Source organism: Epinephelus fuscoguttatus, linkage group LG6 (assembly GCF_011397635.1).
Source record: "Epinephelus fuscoguttatus linkage group LG6, E.fuscoguttatus.final_Chr_v1".
Lineage (NCBI taxonomy): Eukaryota > Metazoa > Chordata > Actinopteri > Perciformes > Serranidae > Epinephelus > Epinephelus fuscoguttatus.
The window spans coordinates 40,479,450-40,499,534 of record NC_064757.1 but is presented as its reverse complement, the minus strand read 5'-3'; the positions used below and the strand labels follow the sequence as shown (position 1 = coordinate 40,499,534).

Here is a 20,085-nt window from a genome sequence, read left to right as displayed (position 1 = left end):
TGTGATGAAGCCTCTGATCAGAGTGGAAATCGGATCTGATATAGATGGATATGCTTATAATTACTGATTCTAATCATCATCTCACTACCTTTCACAAAAAATGTGAAAAACCCATGAGAACACACAAACACACACACACAAACTTTCAAAGTGTTAAAAATCTCCACCAAGAGACTGTAAACCGACTGCTACTGCTGCAGCACACCTCGAGAGATAAATCTGGTGTTTATGTCTCTGTGTTTGTGTGTGTGTGTGTGTTGATGTCGTTTCTGCAGAACACGAGAAGCATAAACTCTGTAAGACTGCTGACTACATGAACCTGCACTTCAAGGTCAAGTGGCTTTACAACGAGTATGTTAAGGACCTGCCCGCCTTCTCTGACACTGTGCCTGAGTACCCTGCGTAAGAGACTCATACACACACAAACACACACACTCATTATCTCACTCTTTCCCTGGCTCCTCCAGACAAAATGCAGCTCATCTTGATTCATCATTTCTGCCTTTCTATTGAGATTTTGTCTGTTTTTATATGCACAATAATTGACACACACATCCACACACTCAAAGCTCTCCTCACTGGGTTTTGACGATAAAAATGTGGACAACAGAGTAATGATTATGATGACAACTTTATTGATACAGCAGCTTTCAAAACAAAATAAGGTGATTTACGTCAATAAAACATAGTCAATGGTAACAATGAGACAGGAAAAATATTAAAAGAACAAACATTTTACAAATTCAGTAAGATAAAATAAAACAAACACATTAAATGAAACAAGTAAGACATAAGAAGATATGTTAAGATATGTTTTGTAGAAGGGGATTTAAAAGATGTTTCTGAATCTGCAAGCTTTAGAACTAAACAACAAAACATTTAGTTTGTACTCTTCAAAATGACAATACTTTCATTTGACTAAACAGAATCAGAGCCAGTAGGTTTTTCTCATGTTTTGTGTGTCAACTTCATGCTTCATCAAAGACAGATAATGACAAAAAAAAATTTATTGTTACAGGTGGTTCCTTCAGTTTGTCCTGGCCTGGCTGGCTGAAAACGAGGAGGTGTCGATGGAGTTCATGCACGGGGCGCTGGAGAGAGACAAGAGGGAAGGGGTGAGTAAAAAAGAGACTAAAACATGGTCCGAAAATTATTCTGTGAAGGTTTTCAGCTCGGCATACGTCTGTCCTTCCTTATCCATTAGTTAGGGCTCAGATATTTTTTTGTTCAGTTTAAAAAATGTATTTTAAAGATTTTTTGTGCTCTCGTTTTCACTATTTTCAAAAAGGATAACAAATCAATAACACAAAAATCCAAATGAAAATTAGGTTTTAGAAAATGCTATCGGTAGCACAGACTGTAGTCGAACAACTTAATGGGTGTCTGTGAGATAAACTGTTTTCATCCTGCAGCTCTGTCACTGATTACACCACAGTTTTCAATTATTTATGTTTATTTCTGTGCTAGCAAACTACACAACGCCATAATTGCAATCAGGAGAGACAGAAGAATGAAGTAAAGATAATATTTGATACAAAATATGAGTGTACAAATTAACAGCTGATTTGTGCTGATTGAGATTTAACAGAAGTCTTTGGTGATCGAGGGAAATCCACCCATGGAGTCCAGACACTGGTGGTGGTGGTGGCTGCTGACTCTGAGGCTGCTGACTGCCCAGGCTGATGAGGCCAATGAATCCGTAAAAACTAGGTGGTGATGGGGAGGTGGAGGGTGCACATGACAGCAGCAAGAAAGAACTACAGCAGAGAAAGAGCCATATTTAAAATGAGGAGCAGTAAGATGAGAGAGAGAAGGTGTGCCACTGTGCTTAGATTGTCAATCAGCTGATGACTCACTTGACCTGCCCAGACAATGTCACCTAGAGACAGTGAGTGAACATACGTGCATGGAGTGAATGGCAGGGTGAGACAGAAACTTACAGCCTGAGCGTGAGAAGTATTTTTCTTCCTGACTGAACTTTCGCTAGAGCTTCATTATTGGCTATGGTTATGGAATCAAAAGCAAACATACTCCATGTTTTGGACCTACAATTCCCAAAATTTAAGGGATGTAAACAAGAAGAAAAATGTTGCTATAGAGTCAGTTTGTTAGCTTCGGGCTACAACTAGTTTTTGCGCTACATTTGTTTATATTTTGGCAAATTGCCGCCATTAAAAATATGCTGAATTAGCTATTAGCAGTTCTTTGGATGTACAGTCAGCTGCCACTGGGTTATTTTGATACTGAAGAAAACTTAAGAATGTGATGACTATCTGGAGTTATGAGGAGCGTTTATTTTCCTCTGATTTATAGGTCTTTATTTGCATGGGACATCAAAGGTAACGATATCCCAGAAACATGAAAGTCACACAGAATCTAAAAATATAAGCATCATGTGTTTGTGTTCAGATTTGGCTGAGTTGAATCGAAGAAGTTAGAGTGTGCTGAGGGTCAGACTATAGTAACATTAGCATGCACACTTCCTTTCACCTTACACATATTTTTGCTTTATGTCACTACCTCTGGAGGAATATAGGGAGATATAATGAACCTCTATAGACATTAAGCCATATGCATACGTCCATGTGTATAAGGAGGCACAGGGATGATAATAATTTGAAATGGCACCGTCTGAGTGTCATACACTTTAACAGGAAGAACATATAAGTATGTATGAAGCTTTTGTTTATCAATTTTACAAATGACATCTTTTTACCGAAGCATCGACAGTCTCCCCGTTGGAAGAAAATTTAGCATATCAGTCTGAAGTTTCAATTTCTTGTTTCCTGTGGACAAAGAAATTGCCTCACCAGACACCAGAATTTAATTAGGGCAATAAAAGGAACAATTTGCAGGCTACTCAGTTAGCAGAGATGAGACATCATGTTTGTGATCTAAGCTATTATGACTGGTGTATTACAACACATATCTTGCATTACTGTAATAAATTCATAGTCCTTTTTTTCCCGCTAACAATCATGAAATAAGACTCGGGTCACAGTGCCCTCAACAAGAAGGAAATTGGAGGGGGGATATGAAAAATAATGGGAAATGACTCACATAGTAAAAATATCAGAACACAATGATGTTTGAAAAATCCTAATAAACAATCAAAGCGATTTCACTGCCTCTGATTAACACTGCTGGATGTTAAAATCTAAAGTTCTCTTTTGCAATTCCTGCTCGTGAATAAAAACTGATACATCTGGTTTATTATAACGTAAAACCTACCCAGGTATACAGCAGAAGCAAATCCAGTGTCATATACCAGCAGCTTCCTCACGATTTGCTGTTGTGAAACTCTATTTTTCTAAGTTGTTGAGCGAAAGGAGGTCCAACAGCAGTGGAAAAACTGCTAGCTTTGTACAACGCTGACACCTACAACAGAATGAAAGACAGCACCAGTCTCATGACCTTTTGTTCAAGGATGCTTCAATTGATCCACGTGTAGCAGAGTTCTGCTTTTGCCAGCTGGTCCCAGATTAACAGAATGATGGACAAGTGTTGTCTCTCGACCTCCTGTTGGTCCCAAAGCTTTAATTCATCTTCTGGGAACTCTTCGTGCTCAGAAAGTGTTTTTAGGGCAGAAAAGGCTTTTGGTCACTGAACACTTTGACTGCTTAAAGGCAAGGCAAGGCAATTTTATTTGTGTGGCACATTTCATACACCAGGACAATACAATGTGCTTTACAGGGTAGTAAAGATGCGGCAAAGGTAAAAGATCTAGAATTTAAAAAGTACAAATGATACAAGAGGTACAACGTTTTAGGAGTAGGTTTGTACAGTTTAAAGAAGTGTTTCACCTGCATTAAGAGGGTCTTCACACTAAACCATCTATGCCAGAAAACGTATATATGAGAAAAAAGGACTGTGGCATTCGCTTTTGCTCAAGAGGTGGAAAACCTACAATAACCACAATGCACTGCGCAGAACCAGAGCACACCTGCTGGTGGGTGATATAATGCAATCTCATCCGTTGAATTTAAATCAGAGCCCACAATAAAGCCAAGATTTCTAGGGAGTTAAGGTGAGAGTGGTTAGTCCAACCTCCATTCTGTGCTCTCAGAGACAGTTATCTTGGTCTTATCTCTATTTAGCTGGAAACAAAGTTATTTCTGTCATGAAGATGTGACTTGAACCACTTGAGGACAGGTCCTGAGAGTCTTCTAGTCTTTGCAGTAGAATTGCATGGTCCACAGTGTCAAAACATCACTGAAATCCAACAATACGAAGAGAGAAACGGAAGTGAGGAAAGTAAACAAACAGCTAAAGTCAAGAGGGTGTGAGACCAAAATAAAATTGTCATATATATATATGGTTTGTCAAGACAGATTCCTGTTTTCCTTTTTTGATTGACGAATACAGACTATAGCAATGTGCTGGTGTGGAGGGGTATTTCCTCTCACACAGAACTTACATGCTCGTTGACAGTCAGCTGTAGTCTTTGCAGTGTGTCCATGTGCAACTTTTTAGCCAAGATATAAGCGACGAGGCAGGGGGCTTTCATCACCGCTAGTTGTCTGAAGTTGGTTTGGTGTGTCTTGGCAACAAAGGCAACAGGTACTAGCCAATCAGAGGCAGAAAATGGGCTGCCTGGCAGTGCCCACCTCGTTACTCCCCACGAGAGACACCAAGCTCACAAGTAGGAAGGGAGGATTGACTCAGAGCCTACAGGTGGATGCAGAGGCGCTGAACACTGAAAGGGTGTGCTGGATAAATGTTTCAGTGAGAGGAACATGCTGCGTGAGTGTAGCAGCAGACTCTGAAAAAGCTCACATATTTTTTTAAATGTCATAAAACAAAGCAGGACAGGATGTTTCAGAGACTACTTTAAGCAAATGTTATTTTACTCAGCACACATATTCTCTACCTCTTTACTCTCTTAAGTAGCCTGATGGCACAACTCTTTTAACTTATGGGAGTTTACAAGGAGTCCATTAGAGACAGATTTTATTGAGGAGGCGTTAAGTGCTTATTGGCCCCCTCTGGCTCTTAAAGAATCCGTTATGGATCCATAGACTGTGAGTTTCTCAGAGTAAGAGAGACAGATCACAGGATACAACGACAGGACTCAGTCACTTGGGAAATATGTGGCCTGGTTCTCCTAACTACCACACCAACCCTCTGGGCACCATTTACATTTCCGTTTGAACGCAAAAGGGACATTTAGCTGGTGAATTTATCTGCAGGAACATATGATTAGTGCAACAGTTCAATAAGCCCCTTATTCCCCGACCAGCAATCCTTTCAGATGAACGATAATAATTGTAATGGTCAGAGTGCCCTGAAATTAAAGTAATTACACAAGAGCACAGCTATGGTAGCTCGGCACAGAAATAAGAATGAGTTTGAGTTATTATTTGATTACAAAAAAGTAGAGAAGGAGACGACGTATGAGTCAGTAAGGAGGTTGTAAGGAACAGTGCTTCATGAATAGAGCAGACTGGAAATGGAGACTTGCTGTTTAAAAGATTAATACCAGTGGGCTAAAATTTTGCAATTTGTCCTCTCTGTCCACCTGCAGTTCCAGCAGACGTCTGAGCATGCTCTGTTCTCCAGCTCGGTGGTGGACATTTTCACTCAGCTCAACCAGAGCTTTGAGATCATCAAGAAGCTGGACTGCCCCGACCCCGCTGTGGTGGCACAATATAATCGACGCTTCGCCAAGGTAAGATATGTAACATAAAAGCCTTGTTTACATAAGTCTGTTCTTTGTACCACTGATCAACCACACATCTTATATCTCTCTGGGATCTTTGTGGACAAGGCTTTGTTCGTTCATTAACTTTTTAGTTTTTTTTATAAATCCTGGAATCCATCTGCTATCATCTGATGACCTTAAGTTTCTTGGTACACCAGCCAATACTTCAGGAGATTCAACATAGCTAGCGGATATCTGGGCTTAGACTTTCATGTGTCGTCATTTTGGCTAATCTCTATAAACAGATATTTTCATATGATTGTGGATAAACAGCAACAAGAAAAAGCTAACAAAAAGCTGAATTATTGTCACACGATAGCTGGTCAACACATTCTTTGCCGCCTTAACTTTCCTCGTGGTCCCGTTGCGTTTCCCCACTATAACGGCAACCGGCTACGTATCATGCCGACGTTAGAGGATGCCTTTTTTCATTGGTTTCTGGTCACTGCCCAAGCACCGCATCACGACGACTTCGGAGTGAGACCGAGATTGCATTTTGGCCAGTGCATTCTCCCCCTACATACAGATTGTTTACCTGCTGCTCAAATGTGATTCGTCAATACCACTCGGACTGCAAACAGAAACTAGAGCACTTAAAATTGCAAAATTCAGTCCAGTTGCCTAAATATTCTGCATACATGCAAATATCTGTTTACAGAGACTGTTTTTTTCCCTCCACGTTGTAAGCACACAGAAAAGCTCTCCTCTGTTTCAAAAAAGTACTAATGATACGTCAGGTCATTCAATTTACCAATGTGAATTTGCTATAGCTGCAACCACAAACAAGCATACACCATGCATTACCCCTTTTTGCCAGTTGGCATGAACAGTTGCCTTTCGAACATTTCTTCACCTAATCTTGTCTGTAAACCAGGAAGTCATGCCTCTTTTGTGTTTGGCCACTCCCACTGCCCCCTCCCCTTTTTGAAAAGTAGCATGAGGGTCTAACCTGTGCACCGGCAGCAACAGAAAGTTTACTTAGAGTTGGGGCTGTCTGGTATCCTGGAGCTGGGGTTTGTGCTGGCTGTATTCAGGTTGCTGCAGCCGTTGACTGGAGGTCTGTCTCCGGAGCTGCTACCTGTTCTCTACTTGGCAAGGCAGTCTGTAGCGGCAGGGAATGAGGCAGAGGACACACTTTAAGTCGAGGCTCTAGCTAAAGTAAAATGTGAACTTGAAGCAGCACCTATGAGCCTGGGCTTCGGTTAGCAGGAGGCTAAACTGTTAGCAACGATTTCTCTCCATCTTTGAAATGTGGTTTTTTTTTGTTTTTTTTTTTGCATTTATTTTTAGAGTTCCTTTTGATAAGTCAACATTTCTTAACTTTTGGCTTGTTTTGCAGTGTAAGCAGTTGTTGCCACTGCTAGAATAGCAACTTTCTCAGCAGGATTCTCCGCCATTGAATCAGGCTTTCACTAAATGGACATCTATATTTGTAGAACAGCCAATAGAAACGCCCTCCCTTTAAAATGACCAGTGATTGGCCAAAGTCTTTTGTCACAGGCTAGATTTTCTAAAGCCAAGAGCCAGAGCCAAGAGCAGGTGTAAAAGTCTAGTGTTCTCTCAAACCACGTGAATTACAATATGATCAAAGTTTATAATGGGATTTTGCCCCAATGACATTGAAATAAAACAGGCTACATCAAAATGCTTTAAATCATAAAGAACTTTACTTACAAAGCTCTTCTTTAGTTGACTTTTTTTGACTCTAGAGTTTTTCGTGCCTTTGAGATATTTGCTGATGAGTTTCAGGTATTTGTTTGCAAAATGTGTACAGTGCAGTGTTTTGTTATTGAACCTTTGATGTAATATTTCTTTCTTGTAATTTAACTTAAGGCAGTTGCTTTTAGGCATAGCCATTAAATCTAACAAACCTTTCTCAGAAGAGTTGTGTGTGCATATATTTCTGTGAGTGTGTGTGTGTGTGGTGTGATGGCTCGATCAATATGGGACTCATTAAATAAAGAATGGCTAATGTAAGCCATCACTCTGAGCTGTCCATCTCTCTGTCCCCAACCCTTGACTCCCTTTTCATTTTCTGCACTCCACACATGTTAATGTCTCTCTCTACCTTTTCATCTCCTCCCTGTCTTAGTCTTAAGTTTGTTTTTCATCTACTCTTGTAATATCTTGCAGTCTCATTCTTTTATGGATTCTCCATCTTGTCTTTGCTTTGCCTTCAGATATTTTCCTGTCCATATCTGCCTTTAATCTTCTTTCCATATCTTGCCCAGTTCCTCTCTTTGTCACTTTCCAAGTCCTTATTCTTTCCTTTTTCTTATCCTCTCTTGCTCCTCCTTCTACAGGCCAGGACAGCTATATCTCATTTTGGAAAAGTATGAGATTACAGTAAAAAGATAGACAGCTGCAGTAAAGGAATAAAGAGAGAGACAGAGTTGTACAATGAGAGGAAGCCATACTAAGTAATGCAGGCAGCCGTCCACCCACATGTTTAATGCATGAACGTAAGAGGGCCATCTGGCTGACTCAGCAGAAAGTATAGAAATCTCTCACAACAAACCTGAGACGCTGTGAGGTCACAGGGCTGGTTTCTGTCATTTCCTGTCCCCGAGTTAACACCACGACCGATAAATTGACTTGCTGATTTATTTAAAAGTATCCCGTGGAGTTTGTAGTGTGGACAAGCATGACATTCAGCGTTGTGTATCCTTAAGGCCTGAATAAAAATGTCAGATGGATTTCATAATCTTAGTGAACTCTCGCAGAATATTTTAAAACCTGCATTTTTTGCCTTTTTTATTGGTGCAGTGCCTCAACATGCTGAGTAGTAAAAAAAAGTGAGGGATATCATATCATTCCTCTCTCTTTTATGTGATAAATACGAGCAATTTTGAGGTAAACACGTCATCTGATTTGCAGGTCTGGGTAGCAACTGATGGTATGTAGTGTATATACAACATTCATCCCTGTAACATTTCAGGCAGTGGTGGAAGAAGTATGCCGATCTTGCACTTAAGTAAAAGTAGCAATGCAGTGTAGAAATACTCTGTTAGAAGTTGAAGTTCTGCATTCCAACTTTTACTTAAGTAAAAGTAGAAAAATATTAACATCAGTCTTATTGGGTTTTACACAGATCAGCCAAAACATCAAAACCACTGACAGGTGAAGTAGTAATATCAGGGTGCTTTCACACCTGCCCTGTTTCAACCAAACTCAAGTTCATTTGCCCCCTAAGTGCGGTTCATTTGGGCACAGCAATCACACTCGGGTGTGCACCAAAACAACCGGACCGAGACCTTCTTGAAGAGGTGGTCTCAGTCCGGTTACAAACAAACTTTGGTGCAGTTGGTTTGTGGTGAGAAGGTGTTCCGACCTGGATGTGAAGCAACTGCAGTCACATGACACATTGTTTGGGTTAAACATGAGCATGTTACAGTCCTGGAGGATTATTAATGTGCACCTCCTCCTGTACTGCCTTAATATGCACATTCAGCACATCCAATGCATCAAAACATTGTTTTCTAGTTGGAGCCGCGCCTCGTTTTCAAACTGTATGGTTTGACTAAAATCAACAATGGCAGCAATATAGTCCACGATGAGCAGCGCGATCTGGTCCGCTTGTAAATGCTGTTGTGAAAACACGAACCAACTCTAGGCAGTTGTGCAAACTTGTAACAAAATTATTCCCTGATTCGGACAAAAGCAAGACAACTCTAGGTCTGAAAGCACCCTTAATCATGTGCCATGCCATACCACAAGAACTGCTCAGGAATGGCTCGAGGAACTTGAGAAAGAGCTCAAGGTGTCAACCTGGCCTCCAGATCTAAATCTGATCAACCATCTGTGGGAGGTGTTGGAGCCCCACCTTGCAACCCAACGGATCTGTCAGCATTACCCTGCTGCCACAAGAGGTCCTGTGTCCATGCCTCGACAGGTCAGAGCCGAGTCTGATCCATGGTGGCCTCTCACCTGTTGAGGCATGTACACAGGACCTTTATGGTACAAGCACCTCCCACAAATGCTCCGATGGATTTGAATTGTGAGGCCAGGTCAACACTTTGAGCTCTTTGTCAGGTTCCTTGAGCTATTCCTGAGTAGTATTTGCAATGTGACATGTGAGAGGGTGTAGTTGGTCTGTAATGGTGTTTGGATTGGTGGTGTGTGTCAAGTGGCATCCACATGAATGCCAGAACCAAAGGTTTCCCAGCAGGATATTTCACTGTAATGTGATGACAGAGTGGTTTTAATGCTGTGGCTGATCAGTCTACTTATTGATTCATTACAGTTTTTCTCGATTGCTGACACATGCTTATTGAAACTGGGCTCCAACTGATATTCATCATCACCTTCTTAGCACAACGGAAGTCTTCTTTTGCGAATGTGTTCACACTTTGTTTTAGGTTTCACACATTTACACACACAGTTCGCACAGATCTCATTGAAGGACCACAAACTGTGTTGAATAAACTGTGTTAAACAAAAGGAAAAAATGTATTCATAGCTGATAGAAATACATGCATAATTATGAATCTCTAATGCACCTGTGTGAAAATCTTTGGCACAACTATTCAATCAGCTCGCAGTTCTTAACCATCTATAAAAGATGCCACCGCTGTGCTGCTGTAAGCATGGATCAAAGAAGCCAAAGGCACGTAAAAATGATAAGTATTCTATCAGTATTTCAACAGGGCGTCTCTAAATTGCAGAGTGCAGCAGGGTTTGTTTTCTCTCCTCAGATCGTCTGTGGAGAAAAGCATACAGTTTAATGCTGATATATGCTTGCTTGTCTTTTGTGGCACATAGCACTGTGAAGTATCAACATGGTTCAGGCGTACAGCACAAGTCAAGGTTGAACTCATATTGATAGCTGTATTTTGTATTTTGTCGTCTATTATGGAATGATTGATTGAAAGAATACATTTATTATACACACAAAAAATAAAACTATGCACACAGCTCTGCAACTTGAAGATCATGTATCAACAACAAACCTCCGAACTACACAAGTCTATTGTAGATTAAAGAGACTCAAAACACAGGATTAGACATTTGAGGGTTTACTTGCAAGAAAGCCAAAGAATTAATACATCATGACAATTTATAGTGTCTGACAAACAAGCAGTATCAGGTGACACACCTACAGCTTTCCAGAACGCATGAAAAGGTGTTTCCTGTCACTTAAGCTACTGTTTTCCTGTTATTCAGACAACCAGCTGTGAGAGCAATTCAGCAGAATCATGCCAGATCATTTAGCTGAAGTCACGTCAGGATAATGAGTCTATGTCAGGTCACGTACACCATATATTCACACAATAAGAGTTTACGCCAAGTCACCTATGCTATAAGTCTAAGCATAATTTCACATTTTTGCAAAACTCTAAATACAAATTTCACCTTTTAGCACACTTTTTAAACCTGAAAAAACACTGGCCTTCAAAATGTTACACCCTAATTGCCAATTGGTCTCACTCACGTCGCAGCTGTTCAAACACAATTGGCAAAACACTCCAATCATGTGTCAGAGCATTAAAGATGCCTCAGGTGAACTCTGCTGTGTTTGGGGTAAAATGGAACAGCATGGGAAACAGAGAAGAAGACCTACATGAAAACATGCTAGCTGTGTGTCATTTTGGTGGAAAGAATCTGTTTTGAGAAGACAGGACATGGTTTTAAGTGCAGTGTTTCATTTTGTTGAGATCTGTGGAGTTTTGACAAAATGGTCAATGGTAACTCTTTTCAGTTTTATGTTTAGAGTTCAGAGAAATTGAGCTACAGTTTCAGGGAATGCGTTTATATGAGGAAAAAGTGTAATTTGACCAGACGTTTTTTGATGCAAGTATTTGCTTTTGTTGCCTGTTTTTTTTTTTTTTTTTATCTAATAAATGTTGGATCTTTTCTAAACAAAATGTGTCATTTTGGCCAGCAACTTAAAATTCAGGCCCATATGTGATTGGACAGATGTGTTTGTATTAGCCATCTTAAATTGCAAATTAATTAATCAAAATTAATCAAAATTACATGTAGTGGAGTAAAGAGTACAATATTTGCCTCTGAAATGAAGCGGAGTAGACATATAATGCAGCAGAAAACTGAAATACTCATGTGAAGTACAAGTATCTCAAAGTATTTCAGAGTCATGTAGTTACTTTCCAGTTCCCACCCCTTTTCTCCAGGCTCTCTGGCTTCCACAATCCAAAGACATGTCAGTGTAGGTTAATTGTTCGTAGGTGTGAATGTGAATGGTTGTCTGTCTCCACAGCCACTTGGACTTTACCACTGCACAGAAAAAATGCTAACACCCGCTAACATCTGTTTTTTTTTTTTAATGTTTTTGTTTTTTTCATTGTTGTTGTTTTTGTTTTTTTTGTTTTTTTTACAGCTTATAAAACTGAAATATACTGGTAGATAGACAATACATAAACTTTAAGTTAATTTTTTTTTTAGCATAAAAAACAAAAGATAAAAAAAGAAAGAAATGTAATGGGAAATGTTATAATCGGCATTCACATGCAGGTCAAATGACTCTGAAGTAGTCATGGGTATTTATCAGCTATGGCTCCAATCGGCATTGATGGAAACTCAGCACCCGGGATAAACGCGTTAATTTTAGTCCCTTTACCAGTGATATGCAATTACGGACCACCACGAAATACCGTCCATCACCACCCAAACAACGCTCAGACATCCATCCAAATTCTGCACCGAGTTTGAAAGAGAGACTAAAAAAGCAAGATATATAAAAAGAAGTCACCACCGTGAAGTTGTCACAGTCGGCCATGCTAGTTTCTACCGTGTACTATCCTGTTTTCCGACCTGTTTGTGGTGTTGAATGTGACCCACTAAAAGAACCCACACACACAGACACAGAAAGGCATACTCATCTGCTGCAGAGCCATGTACATAGCTGTGGTCTACTGGCAATTGGAAAGGTGTCTATTGCCTATTTTTAGTGGATTTCCCATGTTTAAAAAAACCCCACCTACACATGTTAATTGTGGTGGAAGTATAGTCTAGGGTGTACCCTGATAGGCTCCAGCCCCCCTGCCCCACAGCCCTGAATGGGATAAGCGGTTATGGATAATGGATGGATGAATACTTTCCACTACTGCATTCAGTGTGTCCTCATGTAAATGATGAGATTACTGCTCAACAAGCACTGCTCTACAGTGCAACCAGTGGTCAGAAACTCCACAGAGTACCTTTAAAATTCTGAACACGGAGGAGGAAACTTTTCAGAGTGATTGACATTTCTGATCCACTACCTGTCCCTGTCTGCAGGATCTCAAACTGTTGGTGTATTCTGGATAAACCTTTGTAACGTCATGTGTGAAAAGCCCAAGATAATAGCTGTCTCGGAGATAGTAAAGTACCCAAAGTCGCTCTTGCTGGTCTGCCTGATTTATACCGTGCCACACCTCAGACACATGATGTATGACTCCTTATTAAGCACAGTACGCTTTGTGTGAAGGTTAGCCAACTAAACTGGCAACTCAGTGTCCAATTTGATCCATAGAGTGAACAGTAAATGATAGATTAGTCGAAGGAAAGAAATATGATGAGTTTTCCTCTGATAACAAGGAGAGCGTTTTCATTAAAAATAGAAATAGAACTGGCATGTTGCGTGTGACAGCTAAGAGCCACCATGGCTGGACACGTAAAGAAGATGGTGCCTGGAGAAACTGATCATCAACAGAGATCCAAAAGGAAAAATATGTCCCTTGAGTTCCGCCTACAGTCTTTGATTGGCAGGAGTGGTTGTTGCGAAAACAAAAATTAGCACATAACACTTAAGATACGTTGCCAAATCAACAAACACAAAATACTTTCTGTAATCAGGCAGGATGACAGTGGTACCAACGAGTCACTCTGTCACTCCCAACAAATCCAGTTTTGTCCGTTGAACAAACATACTGGCTGCCTACTAAAGGACTCATTTGTTTTGTCCTGCTAGTTTCCAACCATGAGGAATTGTCATCAGATATCAATACCCATCTCCACATATCCAGAGGTCCTTTCGATCTGCATGCAGAGCTGTACACAGGGGACTTGGACATGGACCAAAATGAGGACACAAAAATGAGGACTTGAGATGTGAGACTTGCTTGAGACTTGACTCCCCTGAGACTTAACTTATTGAAGTCTTGAAAGCAAAAAAAAAAAAAAAAAAATTTAAAGTATCAAGTGAAGTTAGTATTAATTTGTCATATCATCCAGAATATCGTTATCACAAAAATACCCTGAGATATTGTGATAATATTTTAGGGCCATATCAACCACCCCTACTCGTCACTACCAACTAATAATAATAATAATAATAATCTTTATTCATAAAGTGCTTTTCAAAACAGAGTTACAAAGTGCTTTACATGTCAGTAATTTAAACAGACAAGTCACGAAAAACAACAACTTTTAAAGGAACTGATAAAAACAATTCAGTGTATAAAAACTGAGGAAATTAAAGACAGTTTGAATTAACTTAAAACTCAAATAAAATCAGGAGAGGCTCTCAGTTAAAAGTGTGTTTTAAGAAGAGACTTAAAAGAGATCCGGCCGACCTGATTTCCTCGGGCAGATTGTTCCAGAGCCTCGGAGCCCTGACAGCAAACTCTCTGTCCGGACGTCTGGAACAGACAAAAGACCTCTGCTGCCCGAGGACCTCAAAGTACGTCCTGGTGTGTGCAGTACCAAGAGGTCAGCGATATAGCTGCGAGACAGACCATGAAGGGCCTTAAAAGTAATCAGTAAAATCTCCAAATCTTTTCTAACACACACTGGGAGCCAGTGTGAAGAGGCTAGAAGTGGACTGATGTAATCATGTCTCCGCCTGCAGCTCTTTTAGCAAAAGACAGAGACATTTTCAGCCGTGACAATGTGAATATTTGAGTTCAAACAGCAACGTTCTCGCCTGATCAAACAAGTCAAACTAGAGGAGTAAATACCAGTGTTCAGATCCACCACCCCAGAAGTTCCCAGAGTAAACATGTCCTACGTGTGTGTTATCTTGTTTCCACAGACGATCACCAAAGTGCTGCTGCAGTACTGTGCCCTGCTAGCCAAGAGCTTTCCCTCCTACTGTGAGAAGGAGAAGATAGTGAGTACTGCTGCGTCGCCACTCTGCTGCCACTCTGTGCTCTTCTCAGATTTGGAGAGAGACCAAACACTTTGAAAGCTAGTGCACTCTCTGTGGAGTGGATTAATATTTTAGTTACTGCTGCCCACTTCTGTGGCTCTTTTACATCTATCTCTATTGTTTTTTCTTACTTTTCTTATTTCATCTTCCTGTTTCCTTATATTTCATTCATTTGCTCTTTTCTCTCAACTCTGTTTCCCTCCTTTTGTTTTTTCTCAACCACCTGCCCCCATTGTCCCCCTCATCTGTCATCCTCCAGCCCTGCGTGCTGATGAACAACATCCAGCAGATGAGGGTCCTGTTGGAGAAGATGTTTGAGTCGATGGGAGCAAAACAGGTGAGCAATAACAGATGAGCACACACGCATATCACTTGTCCTGCACCAGTGGTTTTTAATCATCTGCCATGGAGACCTGAGAGTTTCTCATTTCATCCTGCAGCCACTGATGAGGTCTTTCTCTCCTGTTTGAGGTCAAAATGTTGAAATGAAAACGGGCAGTGTTTTGGGTCTTAAGAGAACAGGACTGAAATCTGCCACCCTTCACTGTGGCATCATTATCGTGTGAAAGACGAGCCCTGGTAGTACACACAGCAGGATAATGTAACTCATGTGAGAGGGTTATTTTTGAGACCAGCGCATGGTTTGAAAATAAGAAACTGTTCAAATGCTTTTTCAAGCTTAAATGGCAACAAAATCATCAAATAAGCTTGCAAGCTCATCACGTATGGCAAAGATTGTTCTCAGTTCTGTTCTCACAAACGATGGCAACACAGTGTTGTTGCATTTACACCAGAGAGGAGAAAACTCATCAGGGTCTCATTTGGAGCAGCCAGGATTAATTTAAAGTGAGAACATGCATTTTAAACCTCCCGTTACAAAGATTTCCCAACCTGTTCTGCCATGTTTTTGTGTCTTAGTGACTAATGGAGACAACAGTTTTTGAAATTGGTCCATTATTGACCAAAACACAGGCTGAAATGTAACGTTATTGGGCAATTGTGCACTGTCAGTTTACGTCTACTAAAAGTGCTTGTTTTTGCCACTGATCAGTGGTTTGTGTCATGGCACACCATTTGAGAACCACCGCTCTAAATGCCTGACATTATTGAAAGAATCCTATACAGATAGACTTTTTTTGTTAGAGAATAAGATCATTTTTGTTTAAACAGAAACAACCCAAAATCTCTATAGTCAATCCCACCTGACTCCATTCAAATAAACTGTTTATTTTATCATCGTGAAACACACTTTATTCAAAGTCAACAGAGACAAAATAAGACTCACAGGACCCATCTTGGTTTGTCCTTCTGTTGTTTTAACAATGACCAACCCTGGTTTGGTGGAAATTAATCCTAAATTCAAGCAGTTAGATCTGAAAATATGCTGCCTCTATACGCACTAAACTTACTGTTTATTTAAATGGAGTCTGATGTGTTTGGGGATGGCGATTTCAGAATGATTCTGGTTAGACAAAAAGGATTGGTAACTTGAAGGAATCAACATAAGAGTGATATGACACTGTCATAACTATGACATGACACTGTCATGAACCTGTCATGAAAATTATGTACATGTCATAAACGTTTATGGCTGCTGTCATTAAGTGTCATTGAGTTTTTTGTAATGACAAGTTGACATTAAATTTTTTTGGGATGTCCTTATTATGACAACTTGACATTAACCTGGATGACATTACCAGAAGATGTCTTTGTCATAACAACTTGACATTAGCGGGGTTTCCATCCACCTATTTTTATTCGCATTTTAAAAAATTGCGAAAAAAAACCTTGGATGGACAGAAATTCGAAAAAAGGCAGAAAATTTGCGAATAAGTTTTTACGCTTGGAGGGGGTGGATTTGTCAGCGTATCGATAAAAGGAAAATGATCCTCAAATGTGGCCCTTGACATACAGAAATGTTTCAGCCAGAGTTTGTGAGTGAAATGCTGCTGGACAACTACTTCCCAAAAGTCCTTCACATGCCTACGTTCCCATACACACAGAGAACGTTGTGGTGGTCTCCTTCCAGCTATTTCTGACAGTACTCTTAACATTAAACTTCTTCTTTCTCGTCTCTTCTTCAAGATGGTCAGGTACGCTGTGAACGCTGACAAAATGCTAACCAGAGTTCTCCCAAGAGCCGACAGGTTTATCAGGAATGGTCAGTTGTTGAGTGTCAGTTGAGTGTGTTGTTGTTTACAGTGGGCATAAGACGCTCTCTTATGACGTCATCTCATAGCGCATTCTTCTTCTGTGGGGGTGTTTTTATTTCGTTCATTTTTTAAGAGAAGCGCCACCTACTGCTCTTCCTATTGACTCCCAATAATCGCAAAACAATAACGAATGGAAACGGGCATAAATTCGCATTTTCTTTTGCACATTTTCACAAAATTCGCTCAAAAATTTCGATACATTTGGATGGAAACCCCACTATTAACAAGAAATGCACCTCTTTTTGTGTTTATGACAAGTTGACATAATGATTGATACAAAGACATCTTCTGGTAATGTCATCCTGGTTAATGTCAAGTTGTCATTATAAGGACATCCCAAACAAATTTAATGTCAAATTGTCATGACAAAGACAATTTCTGGTAATGTCACTTTAATTAATGTCAAGTTGTCATAATCAAGACAACCCAAACAATGTCAACTTGTCATTACAAAAACTGAATGACACTTAATGACAGCAGTCATAAACGTTTATGACATATACATAATGTTTATGATAAGTTCATGACAGTGTCATGACACCCTTATGTAGATACCTTCAAATAATAAGTTGTCACACCTGTCAAAGCCTGTCAGTGTCAAAAACAAAGAGGCTGCAATGTGGTTACATTAGTCACTAAGACAAAACGTGTGACAGCAGGGTTGAAATATACCTAAATTACTCTTGAACAACATGTCAGTTGGACTGAAATGTTCTGATATCTTGATGGCTGTTTGAGACACTGAAGTGTTTTTGTATGTTGTTGTTGTCACTGTGGATTTTTTTTTTTTCACCAGCAAAATGAAAGGATCTCAGAGGCTGTTAGAAAAATTTGCGAGCAGTTGGAAGTAAATGATGTTGTTAAATCAGAAAAATGTTGCAAACAGGTGAAAAACATTTTCAACAATCACAGCAAATCCAATAACTGTGTCTGGATTTTCACATATCTGTCTGCTGTGTGATTTATTTGTGAGGTTACAGACATGCACACCATTGGTTTTTCAAATGGTGTTGGAGAAGCTACAATCCTGTTGGTATTGGTACGTTCCCCTACATAGACAAACCTATATGGGTCAACTCAGCGTCCTCCAGGTGTGACCTAATTAATGGAGCCATTTCATATGAATTTGGGTTCGTCGGTTGCTACCAGGAGAAGCAGCAGAGTTGGATTCTTTTTATGCATACTGGAATTTTTTTTTCTGTGTTTGTGCTGAACCTGCAGCTGTTTCATATTTCAAAGCTATGTTTTATTTTATTTAACTCATATTTAACCAGGTTAAATCCCAGTGAGATCCTAGATTTCACCTGGGCGATAAAATGTTACTGACAAACAACCATAACCACAAGAACACATAGAAGATATACATTAACCTCTCAAAATACCTACCTACATGTACAGTGACAAGCACCAACAGATTGAGTCACCATTGTTCTAATAAGAGCCTGAGGCGCAGACAGTTCTCTTGGTTTCAGTCTTTTTGAAGACTATTCCAAGTGAAGGGAGCGGAGCACATAAAAGCCTTCTTTCCCAGCTCAGTCCGTGCTCTTGGAACAGACAACAAGATCCCAACCCATCTTGTGATCTCAGACTATAACTAAAGTCAGATCTCTGTGCAATCAAAGAGCAATAAAAAAGAATGAAACTTGGAAGAAGAAGAAGTGTAGTTGTAACCTTTCATGTGCAATGTGGAAACCCTGAAAAATAGAGTTGTATTTTGTGCGGAAGTAAATCTGTAGTTTGAGTTCCCCCTCTCGTATTTCTCCTTTGATATTCACTTGACTTTTCACTCCTGCTTGAATATAAAGTAACCTTGCTGATATATTTTTCTAATAATGAGAGTGTAGAAGCATCTATAACTAAGCGTAGCTTGTTAAAGTCATTTGTTTAGATGAAGGTTCAGCAGGTGAAGAATAATGTGTGCTGCAAGTTAATTTAAGTAAGGTGGGAATAAGTGTGTGTGTGTGTGTGTGTTTCCCTCTACAGATAACTGCTGAGGAGGAGAGGGTATGTCTGGGTTTCTTTTTTGCCCTCGCTCCCCTTTCCCCTGTTGCTCCTGGAACACAAACATCTGAAATAAATAAGTTCATTAAGGCAAAAACCCGCCGTGAACCTCCCGTCAAACCTCTTGTTACCCAGCAGCATATGTGTCTATTTTTAGTTTGATCCCAATTTACTCATAAACAAGAGATCAACTTGAACTCTTCTCCCCCTCCTCCTCCTTCATAGACTCCTAGTTTTCACTCCCAGAAACAAACGTTGGTTTCCTTCTCTCCACCTGCTAAAACGTATGTAAAAATAAATACTGTGTTTTTCACTGTGGTGCTGCTTCTCTCCAAAAGCTTGAGAACGAGGAGGAACCTGAGGAGTTAGATGAGGAGGTGGGTCAACCTGTGGCTCCGTCACAACCTCAGACATCATTGTTCAGTTTGGATAAAATTACTTTTAGTGGTTTTAAACTGGATTGACTGAAAACTAAAGAAATACCAGAAGACTACTTAATTTTTATTTTTTTATCTTTATGATCAATAACTTTTCTTTTTAAATATCAGATATATCAAATGGCCAAAAGTATGTAGACACCCAAACATTACATCACATTTCCACCAGATTTTTGAACCTGGCTGCAGGTGTTTGCTCCCAGTCAGCCGGGAGAGCATCAGCGAGGTCCAGCACTGATGTTGGGTAATCAGGTCTGGCTCACAGTCGATGTTTCACCTCATCCCAAAGGTGTAGAGTAGAGTGGAGGTCGGGACTTTGTGCAGACCAGTCAAGTTCTTCCACACCAAATTAGAAGAGCCATTTCTTTAACTGGCCTTGTGCATGGGGAAACAGCAAAGAGACATAGATGAAGCACACGATTCTGAAATAAGATCTCTGTCGCTCTGTCGCTTTGTCACACCCCTTTGCTTCTCATAGTGACATACAGGTCACCCTCATCTGTGTGATGCACAGCTGTAACACATGCTTAATGTTGTGAAGCGGTCATGCTAAGATTTAGGTGACAAACCAGTTGGTTAGCTTTCAAAAAAAAATCATGTTTTGGCTTAATACGTAGGTTTTTAACACAACGTAACGTGGCGTAA

General features: G+C 40.0%; 1 protein-coding gene across 1 annotated transcript in view; it reads left to right on the top strand.

Moving 5' to 3' along the window:
* The window catches only part of LOC125890162 (protein unc-13 homolog B-like), a 309,728-nt gene that overhangs the window by 250,221 nt on the left and 39,422 nt on the right, over positions 1 to 20,085 (top strand). Inside the window, exons 27-31 of the mRNA XM_049578657.1 lie at positions 276 to 402; positions 1,019 to 1,115; positions 5,525 to 5,668; positions 14,673 to 14,750; positions 15,049 to 15,126. Of these exons, the coding sequence (XP_049434614.1) occupies positions 276 to 402; positions 1,019 to 1,115; positions 5,525 to 5,668; positions 14,673 to 14,750; positions 15,049 to 15,126 (524 nt within the window). The remainder of the gene's footprint in view (positions 1 to 275; positions 403 to 1,018; positions 1,116 to 5,524; positions 5,669 to 14,672; positions 14,751 to 15,048; positions 15,127 to 20,085) is intronic.